Source organism: Ctenopharyngodon idella, chromosome 3, assembly GCF_019924925.1.
Source record: "Ctenopharyngodon idella isolate HZGC_01 chromosome 3, HZGC01, whole genome shotgun sequence".
Lineage (NCBI taxonomy): Eukaryota > Metazoa > Chordata > Actinopteri > Cypriniformes > Xenocyprididae > Ctenopharyngodon > Ctenopharyngodon idella.
In genome coordinates this window covers 37,166,800-37,178,573 of record NC_067222.1, presented here as the reverse complement: position 1 = coordinate 37,178,573, position 11,774 = coordinate 37,166,800, and the positions used below count along the sequence as shown (strand labels likewise).

The window sequence follows — 11,774 nt, the reverse complement described above, 5'->3', positions numbered from 1 at the left end:
ATATAATTAATTTATCCCAAGCTGAAGTGTATTTGGCAAAATGGGGCTCTTCAGAATATATAAACAGACTAAACGGTGCTATTTTGTGAAATCCCTTGCTTGAAGGATAGTTTATTTGAAAGAGAGACAAGGACATTGAACTTATAGTTTTGTGTTGTTTTCATGTGTTTGTTTCAAGTTGTGGATGAAGGCCTGTACGATCTTAAGCCAAAGATAAACTTAATTTTGAAAAATGGGAGCAGGCTCTTATTTGATTCTTATATTGATTCATAGTGGATTTTATTTCATCCCTTTGCGGTTATTTGCGGTTATAAGCATTCCTTAAAGACTTGTACTGAACTGCAATAAGAGTACAGCAGTGACAAATACCTTCTTCTATGGCTGAATTGGCACAATTTAGTTTAGAAAAGCTTGTAAATATTGACAGATGCTTACAGTGTCACAGCTGCAGACTATGGCTGGTGCTGTTAGTGTGCACTTGTGTTTGCCTCACGGACTCTGTGATGGGAATCTAACCAGACAGACGGCAAAAGCACCCAGTGCACTTCTGTCACGATGAGGAACGACTGCACACATCTGAACAAGCCTGAATCCATGTTGTGCCCAGAGAAAAAACAACACCTTTAACTTAAACCCACCTGCGCCTGTTCTCCCCAATACCGTCATCAATCTGTCTCAACACCGTTCCCCAGTATGCTTACCAGAAATATTGAGATGTCTTTAAAGACTCACTATATAACTTTTGGCACTCTAGCTGTAAAAAAAAAAAAAAAAAAAAAACTTCATTAATTTTGCGGAAGAACATATTGTTTTGGTCGTGCTTCGGCTCTGCGTTACTGTGCGGATGAATATGGTTATCCTACTGCTCATAACACTTTCACTACTAGGTATCAGTCAGTGTACCATGATGTACCAGTTTAGATGGAAAGGATCTCAAGACTAGCTGAAGACATTACTGTAGCTTTACCCATTAATAGACACAGTGAATTCCTTGAAAATAAATTCCAGCACAGTGCTACAACAACCATAATGAAATGACCCTTTACAATAGATAATGCCTTTTTTTATCTGTTCAATAAAATACCTTACTTACCTATTGAGTAATAAAACGCCATCTCTGCGTCGCTTTTACAACATTTAAAATCCCTCGATCTCCAAAAAGCCAAGCCATTTTTATTACGAGCTCTGTTGCGTTCCCTTTTTGCCAGCACACTCCTCTGTAGTATTATTATTATTTTTATTTTTAAACAGGTAATTCTTTGGAGGTTCGAGATTTAGCAGCTCCATGTCAACCTTTCTCACTCGTTGTGCTCCATACCACTCCCACACTTTACACACGTCAAAGTAGCCGGAGCAACTTTTCTTTATTTATAGACCATTTTCACATTTCCGGGTTTCTCAGAAGCGGAAGTCGTTAAATATATATATATTTGTTGTTTCCATTTGCTCAATTAGCAAAAACTCCACAATAGTATTTTCACAACTTTCAAAAAGAGAGCGATTGATAACGGCAGTCAGAAGACAGAAAGATGTCATTTTTACTGTCACTCCCATAGCTGCTGTATTATTTAGAAACACCCTTGCAGGAGCGTTAACTACTTTTTTGTAATTTGATGCAACGGTAATATAATACTAAGTATAGTGTTATAAATGTACATACGTTTTTTAAAAAATAAAAATATTAAAAACTTTGCAGGATTTACGATATTGATGACCGTTAAAACGCGTCATCACAGTCTGTGAAGACCATAGGTGAAGACAAAATTTCTACAATAATTTACAAAATTTCCGGCGAAAGCCATCCCGCTTGGTCAAAAATATTAACACTTATGGGCATACCATAGACGGGTAAGACAAAAACACGTTTTGGAAGAAGGGTTGATGATGTATTGGCTCATTATTTAAATTTTGTTAATTTTAAACAACAACAAAAAAATACAGAGAGTACATTTAATGACACTCAAAAATTAAATCAATCGGAATCGGAATATGAATTAGCGTAATTATCTGTAATTGCCTCTGTGTAAGTGAGGTCTGGTGTAATTTTTAAATGACCCTGAATGAAGAGGCATGGATCTCTGGCGTGCTATAGCACTTAGCTTTTCAGTGTTAATGCATCGGTTACATCATTATTATGTGAACGCTTTGGCTTCATAATGGATGTGATTACCTATATCCTAAATTTTAAGAAAGAACCTAAGTCTATTTTATTTTTCATGTTTCGGAAAGCACAATAACAACAACCAAAAAGAGGGCTGCAGTGCTGCCAGTATCTAAAAAACAAAAATGCATATTAATTTCCATTAATCTATCAGCATTTCATATTGTGACTCACCTCGCAGATGACAGATTGACTGTCTTTATTGGAAACATTAATCTTTATTAGAGACAAACCACCAGTTCTGGTTCTACAGACGGATCTGCTTGGCTAATGCGTTCAGAAGATTGATGGTCATTGAGTTTGTTTTAAAGCTACACTTTTAATAAAAATAAAATGTTATTAATGTTAAAAAAAAAAAAATTCTAACAATACCCTTTTATAAATAATTAACAATGTTTTTTGTTGTAGAGCAGTTTGGGACAGATTTCACAGGAAATGCCAACATAGTCTCATGACAGGAGAGGACCTTCATGCTTATTTTTTTCTCTAAAAATCATACATTATTGTACCATTCACCTTGTTCAGATTCATATGAAATCACCATCTTGTAAGATAGTTACGCTTTCCCATGAGATTGAGTTTGAAACGCATTCTTGCTGCACATCATTCGTCTGTGCAAATCATTCATTTCACAATCTGGGGTTCTTGTATTTTTTATTCCTTTTTTTAAATAATAATTCCTCAGAATTATACAACTTAGCCTTGCACTGTTACACTGCTTAAGTATAACATCCTCTCTTAATACTGAATAAAGACTAAAGCGAGTGATTTGTTCTGGTTCAAGGTGTAATCAAAGTTGAGAGCGAAATAAACACTTTAAAATAATTTATTTCAAAAGACATCTACATTGATTGACAGATTAACATGATAACTATATAAAATATTTACATGAAGCACCACTTGCCAAAACGGCACAACTGCCTGTCTAAGAAGCACACTAAAGAGACGCGAAACAGAAAAACAACGACAACATAACAGCCTTCAGATGTGTTGATTTGGGAAGTAGAAGCTTTATATGCTGGACTGAGGAATCCACATGTGCAGCTCACTGGTACATTATTGGTGCTTATGTGCAGATTGAGGCAGATTAAAGTTGGTCAGTGCCACCTCACATTACGACAGGCAGCAGCTGGACTGTTTGGAAACTCCCCCCTGTGGATTGCAAAGACAATGAAGAAACAATTAGAGATCAAGTATTTAAATCACTGTAGTAGGATCTTTCATAGACAAAATGACAAAACCTGGTTAATGGTGACCAGCAAGCAGCTTATGATTAATGCAGTGTCTTTTAAATGAGATTTGGCTGGTTAGCACCTGCTGGTGATACCATAACTTATGGAAGCTTGTTTCCACCATGAAAAAAATAAATAAAAAAAGGGTAATTGAGACTTTTTCCTTCCAGAATTGTAAGATATAAAGTCAGAATTGCGAGTTATAAAGTAAGAATTGCGTGACAAACTCGCAATTCTGACTTTTTTTCTCACAATTCTGACTTCTTTCTTCAGAATTTTGAGATATAAACTCGCAATTGCGAGAAAAAAAGTTGTGAGTTTATATCTCACCGTTCTGACTTCATAACACGCAATTCTGACTTTATAACTCGCAAATGTGAGTTTAAATCTGGCAATTCTGAAAAAAAAAAAAAAAAAGTTACAATTGTGAGATTTAGTGGCGGAAACAAGCTTCCATAATAACTACACCATACTGGGGGTGACAACCATTATAAAATGGTGTATTTTGCTTAAATTTCTTTTTTTATGCAGGCAACATAAAATCTGTAAATATTTCATACAGCCACAAATCAGTTAATTTTATCAAGTAGAGATGCATTGAAATGTCAGCAGGCAAAAATGAATTTTCATTTTCAGTCAAATTTTTGGAGGGCCGAAATCATTAACAGAAATGCTATGCTGTTTTCAGTCGATGCCTGAATAAAACTTCACTAAACATTATTTGTAGTGCATCTGTCATCCAATAGACCCTTTTCACATGTCCGGGTTTCTCGAAACAGAAGTTGTCATAGTTGGGTAAAATTCTATGGCGGTGAATGAGAGGATACATTAAATATATTTTTTGTGTCCCCATTTTCTCAAATAGCAAAAGAAAAACTCATCAATAGTGTTTTCACAACTTTCAAAAAGAGGAAAAAAAATAGAGAGAGATTGATAACGGCAGTCAGAAGAGAGAAAGATGTCATTTTTACCATCACTCCCATAGCCGGTGTATTAGAAACAGTATTGTATTACCTTTTCATCAAATTAAGTATAGTGTTATAAATGTACATACCTTTTTAAAATAATGAAAATATAAAAAACTATGCAAGATTTATGATGCTGATGACCGTTAAAACACATCATCACAGTCTGTGAAAAGGGGCCATAATTACAATAAGCTTTGTGCTTTTTAAAAAACTTTTGATAGGGTATGAGCTTTCAAATTTTGTCAATTCTATAATGAAGTTTAAACAAACGTCATTTTGTGGCTCTTTAATGTGTCATGAGATGACAGATCGCTGTAGCCACCTAAGTTTAAGCGGCACATGAACTGATCATGTCTTCCTATTTACTAATTATTACAGCACCAAATAAACATGAATGAACATCAGAAAGTATGTTGAAAGAAACAGTAGAACTTATTGAAATGTATCATGTCTCATGTAATCACTCAATCAGTGTTTCAATAAAACAGTTTGTAAACAATGTTACGTAATGATACACCTCAGGAAAGACATTCTTTGACCATAGCTAGTTGTTCTAGTTGGCTAGAAAAAAAAAAAAAAAAACTCTAGACAGGAGCATTTTATTAAACACACACACTATTACATATTCATTATATCTTTACTTAATCTGTTATGTCTTCAATTTTTAATGTATAAATAAATCTTTTTTGAATAATCCTGTTTGAAAATAATCTGTCATGAAAACAAGTTTATTACAGTCACTGTTTAAATGATTAATATTTCAACAATGAATATAGTAGAAACAATTATATTATTAAAAAGTTTATATAAAAACTGCCTTATGTGCAATTTAAATGTTTACATGCAACTCAACATTTATTTTAGTGTTGATTATTAAATAAGTAAGTGTGATTAATTAACTGTTGAATAAATAATTGGTTTTCAGCTAAATTAACTTTAATTTCGGTTTGGGTGGGGGTTTTTTGGTGAAGAATTAATTTAGGTGCATCACTATTAACAAGATAACAGTTATACAACTATCACGCAAAGAGTTTATTCAATTTCAAGTTTTAAAGCGCACTTCAGCAAAATAATAAAAGTATACATAGAATCATCTTATCTCTTATTTGAAATTATAAGACATAAAAAACCCAGGCCTGTTCAGCTGCATCCCCCAAAACACATTTAATTAAAAGTAACATTTAACAGCTGGGAAAAATAATTATAATTGATGGACCAAACATACTTTGTTTATTTAACAGCCTCTCTTTAAATAGTGCAATGTTATTGCATTCCCAGATGCAGCCCAGATGTTACCGCTCAACCACTTTCAATGTGTCAGATGTTGATACTTCGGAACATTTAGCTACATACATTAAAAAATACTAACCATTTCAGTATTTTTCAGTATGCCCAGCACCCAAAAGATCAGACATAAACAAAGATGCCACTTGGGCTATGTACCTAGATGAGGTCCTGCTAGCATAGCATGCTACTGACTGTTAAGGTTTCTGGCTACCTGTCTCTGCTGCTGTCGCCTGTATTCTTCTTCACTAGCAGCGAGAGCCTGAGCCATGGCCAGATCCTCCTGCTCCTGAGGACTGAAATGCACACAGTCAGTTATCATCATAGATTTCAGATTACAATGTTACTGTAAATAATAAGTAAAAAAAATATATATATATATATCAGTGTTTAATATTGAATATTTTTTGCTCGAAGGGGAACTTTACTGCTGGCAAAATGGGCTTTCAATAAAACTTGGATGCCTGAAAACTGAAATTGGTGCTACCCAACTACAGAAAACACAAGAAAAAGGCTGTTGTTTTCCCTTTTGCCAAATAGGTAGGAGAACTTCAACACCCATAATACACTGGGCATGTTGCTGTCCAAGGCCACTCCCACTAGTCTGCTGCGGATACGCTTACCAGAGTCAAATACCACCTTGCTTTAGTAGGAAATACTTCTTAGTAAACATTTAGTCATAATTCGTGTCGACTTGTATTGTTCCCGTGTGCAAGAATTCAAAGAGTAAACGTTTAGCGGGAGTGAGTTACTTTCGGTTTCCAGTAAAGGATCCAGCCTGTTGTAGGCAGTGGCTAAAGGCTGCAAAGAATGGCAAATATGGAGAGAATGCTGTGATGAAAATCTGAAAAACCTCTGTGTTTGTAGTCAACATTTCAAACTAGATGACTACGAATACAGCGTTTTATGCCAAACGGAAAGGGAAAAAACTGAAAGAAACTGCCGTTTTTCTGTCAGTTCCGCCTAACTCCCCTGAAGCAAAACGCTGTCGTGTACAGGAAAATGCCAATTCACACCGCACTTACAGATGCTGACAGACAGCAACAGACTCTTTGTCGGGTTCTGTTGGATCAGTGTGTTACCCCTATCGGAGTCTCTTAGCATCTGTCAGAGCTTGTTTTCACCGATTGAACACGCTGAATCGGAATTAGAATGTCTAAAAAGTGACGTGCTGTAATCTGGAGACTGTCACCGTTGGTCTGCGTCTGTCAGTGCAGTGTGAATTGGCCTTAAGAAAGTTGTTGCCATTTTTACCATAATGCTGCTTAAAGAACAGAAAAAGTACAATACAAAACAAACCTACCCTTATAAATAACTGTTCTGTAAATAAGCCTCCGTCGATCCAACTGTCCGTGGGCTAATCTGTAGTTTTCATGAAAGCCCTGACGCAGTCAAATGACTTTCTAGTTTTAAAATTTTTTCAAATATATCGATCTAGCCACATTGCCACAATCTTGTAAACGTTCCATAACCGTTAAAAGAACCAAATGTAATTTTCCAGTATTTTTTTTTTTTTTTTTGGAAATGGATTTATTTAATCTTAACAATAATAATTTTAAAAGTCTTGAGGATTTATTCTTAAGCCAGAAGAGGTCAGAAATACCTTAGAGTTGGCTGGCTTGTTCGAGCAGATTCAGCCAGTGACATTTCTAATGCTCTCTGGAGGGCTTGCTCCTCCGTCTGTGAAATAAAACACAACAACTCATGGTTCAAAGACAGTCAAACATAGGCTTTTAAAAACACTGTAAACTATCTTAAAATGAGCAACGCACCAGCCCGCCTTGATATGACACTGATGAGGGAATTACATTCTGTGCTATGGGAGACACCATGGGAGGAGATGCAGGCGATGTCCTTAGTGCACTGAGGGACAAAAGACAGTAATTAGTACCTGAGAAAATGCTCAAAATGTGTCATATGGATTACCGTTCAAAGGGATCAGTAAGATTTTTTTAAATGAAACTAAGTTTTATTGAGCAAGGACACATTAAATTGATCAAAAGTGACAGTAAATACATTTATAATGTTAAAAAGATTTCAAATAAATGTCAATATATTTCAAATAAATGCTATTCGTTTGAACTCTCTATTCATCAAAGAAAAAAAAAAATGTATTAGAAAATGCAGAATTTGCTGTTTGTTTAGTAAATGTTTGCAGCAGTTTTGATATCTATTCAGTCAGACTAAGGCAGTTCACATGAGTCCAAGATAGAAAAATACGGCAATACGGAATGTACGAAAAATACGGAAAGATCACACCCCGGCAGCACAACTGTTTTCAACATAATAATAAGAAATGTTTCTTGAGAAGAAAATCAGCATTTCAGAATGATTTCTGAAGGATCATGTGACACTGAAGACTGGAGTAATGATGCTGAAAATTCAACTTTGACATCTCAGGAATAAATTACATTTTAAAATATATTTAAATAGAAAACTTATTTTAAATTGTAATATTTCACAATGTTACACTTTATGCTGTATTTTGGACCTCATGCATGCAGCCTTGGTGAGCATAGCAGACTTTTTCAAAAACATTTTGAAAATATTACTGACCACAAACTTCTGAATGGTAGTGTATATTATTCACTTGACACTTGAGGGCATCGCTTTTTTAAAAAATGCTTACCTGCTGCTCTGAGGTCTGGTGTTTCCAGTTACTCCATTTGACATGGTCCTAGAGCTCCCTCTAGTGGATGACGCCCCAGCGTTACTAGAAGAGGCGGCTTGAGCCCTCAATAAAGCAGCATGCCTAAAATACAAAATTAAAAAAATTACCCACCATTACTAGTGGCCTCCAGAAAGCATAACTTATCAGTATAAAAACTAAACTACTGTGCTTACCCTGATTTGGAGACTGGCTTGCTGTCAGTCTTACAGTCATGGTCGAGTGGGTGTCTATGTTTGAGACAGTAGTTCAAGTGGCACTGGTCACATGTCACCCGGATCATTTCCTTCTGCTTACAGCCACCCTTGGAGCATTTATTTGTAAAGATCTGTGGGGTGAGAAACAATCGGGTCAGTACACATTTTGCAGAGACATATTTTTCTCTCTTCTTGCGTTTCGACTACCTTTCGTTTCCTCTGAGCAGGGTCAGATTTGCAGTCTCTGTCTATGTGTTCCCCAACTTTGATGTCTGGCATTTCCCCTCTTCTAATGGGAATGGGGGTGTTGCACAATGGGCATACAGGAACCTGGACATCCTGCTCAAGGAAACAAACATGTATCAGCCACAACCTGTATGTTTTAAGCATTGGTTAAATATACAATGGGGGCATGATTATTATTCATTAGACACAATTATACACACCTTCTTATATGATGAAGTGCACTTGTGATTTGCATACGTTATGTGGTCCTTGCAGAAAATTTCTTCACAGGCATCACATTTCATAGGAAGAAAATCTGTAGTGTACACATAGGACATTAAGAAGGAAGAAAAAAAAAAAATTGACTGAACACTGCACAATTAATTGCCCTAGCTGACACACTGGTCTACCACATGACTAGATTTTGTGATTATAAAGAAGGTCAGAAAAGAGGAAATGCCACACCTAATGTAATTTAATGTATTTGCCATTCACCATGTGATCAGGCAGAGGTAAAACCCATATACAAACATTAATAATTCACCTAATGGTGGAAACAGCGAGAGTGACTTTCATAGGCTTAGAAGCATTAGTTAAAACAGGTTTGAAATGATCAACAAATCTGGAATGCCATCATGTGTATTAGTTTTTATTACATGCTCTCCAATTCTGATTGGTCAGTCAATCACAGTACGTCTGAAAATGGCCAATGCCCAAAGCAACACTGTACAACTGACTGCTCATCCAGAAAAACTCAACTTTTCTGTTCATTTTTAGCAGTTGACCATACATTATTCTTTACAAAGCTTTTTGTTATTAAATGAAAAAAGTTTAAAGTCTGTTAAAAAAAAAAGAGTCTCATGCTTGAAAACACAGTAATATATTGAGAAACATTATTACAATTTAAAACTGTTTGAACAATTTAAAAACTTAATTCATTCCTGTGATGGCAAAGACTTCAGTGTCACATGACCCTTCAGAAATCATTCTAATATGCCGATTTGCTGTTCATTTCTTGTTATTATCAATATTGAAAACAGTTGTGCTGTTTCATATTTACGTGTAAACCTTCATACATTTTTTTTCTGAAATCTTTGATGAATATACAGTTCAAAACACATAAATATTTGAAATAAATATCTTTTGTAACATTATAAATGTCTTTACTTTCATTTTTAATCAATTTAATTTGTCCTTGCTGACCCCAAACATTTGAAAGGTGGTGCATATTGCTAAAAAAAAAAAAAAAAAAAAAAAAAAGTATCATTGTTTGAGGCCAGTGAAAATGTTGACAGGCAAAGTAACAAGTCTGACCAGGCCTTTCCTGTTGAGGTTGTGTGATTTGAGAGAAAATACTTACCGAGACGTTTGCAGCTCTTCTCTGAGCAGTGCTCCCCGAGATCAGGAAACTCCATGGCACAGCGGTGAAAAGCCTTCAGCTAATGGACTGTAAACAGGAAATAAAACCATCACCTCTGACCTACAGTGACCTGTTGTTGTCATATCAATCAAACAAGCTGCCAATACAAACATTGTGAATTCACCTAATGATTAAAACAGGCTGCGGAAGGCCTGTCAAGAGTTGAGTTGGCGATCCATCCAGTTTAGCATAATAAGCTAACGCCATTACGTAACTGTTGTGTATCTGGAAGAGGCTTCACTTTGAGCGTTGATCTACTAATGCTGAATCATACAGGATAACTTAGAAACATCTCAATATCACAACTAAGTTACTACAACTAAAAATACTACAACTCTGCTATTTATTTATTATAAGCAATTATATGAAGGGGAACAAACACTAAATGAGCTATTTGTTGTTATTAAAATGTGACACGATAAACTAAGTCAATAAGTTAACATAATTTAGTTAAAGACCAAATTTTTTTTAAAACGCCTGTTAATAAATTTAAGTCCAAATCGCGTGATTTAAATAACAACTATACAGAAACAAATAATAACTGGTTGTCGTTTGTTTTACGGTAAAAAACGTAACATTTTAACCAATGTATTTCAACTGACATGACGGTAAATGTGTAGCTTACCGAAATTGTGCGCAAATCCACTCCTTTCTAGAGGCTTTCGCTTCGAACAAGCACATCCACTGTGTTTGGGGTTTTTCTACTCGTCTGCGGTTTTTTGAGATGTCATCTCTGGAAGTATGAATCTGACAGCAACAGGAGATTTTATTTTCAAAATAAAAGTCGTCAATGTTTATATCTGCTGTTCAGCTGTTTATGGCTGTCCTTAAAGTCCCCCCTGAAATTAAAATTTAAGTTTTTTTAGCTTTTAGTATGAATATGTTAGCCTTAAGGTTATGAATAAGCTGGTGACTTCCAAAAACAATGACAAAATTCGCATTTAGGAGATACAAGCATTCAAAACTTACAGTCTCTCACTTCCGCTAAAATGGATCACGGATTTTCATGACATCACCGCAGACTTCAGCCTCTCATCAAATCTTCTGTCCAATCAAATGCTCTCTAGAATCTGAAGTCCCGTCCCCTCATACACTATCCGCTTGTTAAGTCGTGACGTAAGGAACGCCGTTTCTGGGCGTTCGACTCGTTACACTTGAGAATGACATCTCGACGGCCGTTTATGAGCGCTATTTATTCATATTAAACATTTAACATTTAAAAAAGTTAAACATTTAAAATACTTACAGTCTACACAACAGTCTCCGTGCTCACAGCGTCACAGACATTAATATTTTAATGATTTATAAGATGAATCACTGTCTGGCCATCTGGGATTTTGGTATGGAGATAAAGGTTATGATTATAATTTTTTGGTAGTATTACACCACATCATGTGTGTATATTAGCACCGTTTGTTGTTTTCTTGTGGTATGAGATAGAGCATTTGGACCCTGAAGTGCTGCCGCATGACGTCAGACTTAACAACCGAATAAACAGACGCTGAAGCTGCGGGTGAAATCGGCCATTTGTTCACACATTTACTATTTTCTACATAGTGAATGGCACATACGGCACTATATAGAGAACAGGGAACGATTCAGATTCCATTGACGCGAAT

General features: G+C 35.6%; 1 protein-coding gene across 4 annotated transcripts; it reads right to left on the bottom strand.

Annotated features, from left to right (window-relative positions):
- Positions 1-2,971: 2,971 nt before the first annotated feature.
- On the bottom strand, positions 2,972-10,925 carry zfand2a (zinc finger, AN1-type domain 2A). 4 transcript variants are annotated; one of them, XM_051888668.1, is made up of 10 exons: positions 10,781-10,925; positions 10,096-10,182; positions 8,957-9,051; positions 8,718-8,849; positions 8,490-8,641; positions 8,275-8,397; positions 7,418-7,508; positions 7,249-7,325; positions 5,805-5,941; positions 2,972-3,313 (listed from the first exon to the last, which is right to left on the bottom strand). In XM_051888668.1, the coding sequence occupies exons 2-9, from the start codon at positions 10,148-10,150 to the stop codon at positions 5,833-5,835; spliced, it is 834 nt and encodes a 277-aa protein (XP_051744628.1). In that variant the 5' UTR covers positions 10,151-10,182; positions 10,781-10,925; the 3' UTR covers positions 2,972-3,313; positions 5,805-5,832. The 4 variants fall into 4 exon arrangements, with proteins under 4 accessions (XP_051744628.1, XP_051744626.1, XP_051744627.1 ...); XM_051888666.1 differs by having other exon boundaries at positions 5,860-5,941; XM_051888667.1 differs by lacking the exon at positions 10,781-10,925 and adding an exon at positions 10,280-10,413 and having other exon boundaries at positions 5,860-5,941.
- Positions 10,926-11,774: the final 849 nt, after the last annotated feature.

Coding starts and splice junctions, on each gene's coding strand:
- zfand2a (XM_051888666.1), bottom strand. CDS start 10,150: ATGGAGTTTCCTGATCTCGGGGAGCACTGCTCAGAGAAGAGCTGCAAA. Junction 8,398..8,489: donor AAGCCAGTCTCCAAATCAGG/GTAAGCACAGTA, acceptor TTTGTATTTTAG/GCATGCTGCTTTATTGAGGG. Junction 7,326..7,417: donor TGTCATATCAAGGCGGGCTG/GTGCGTTGCTCA, acceptor TTTATTTCACAG/ACGGAGGAGCAAGCCCTCCA.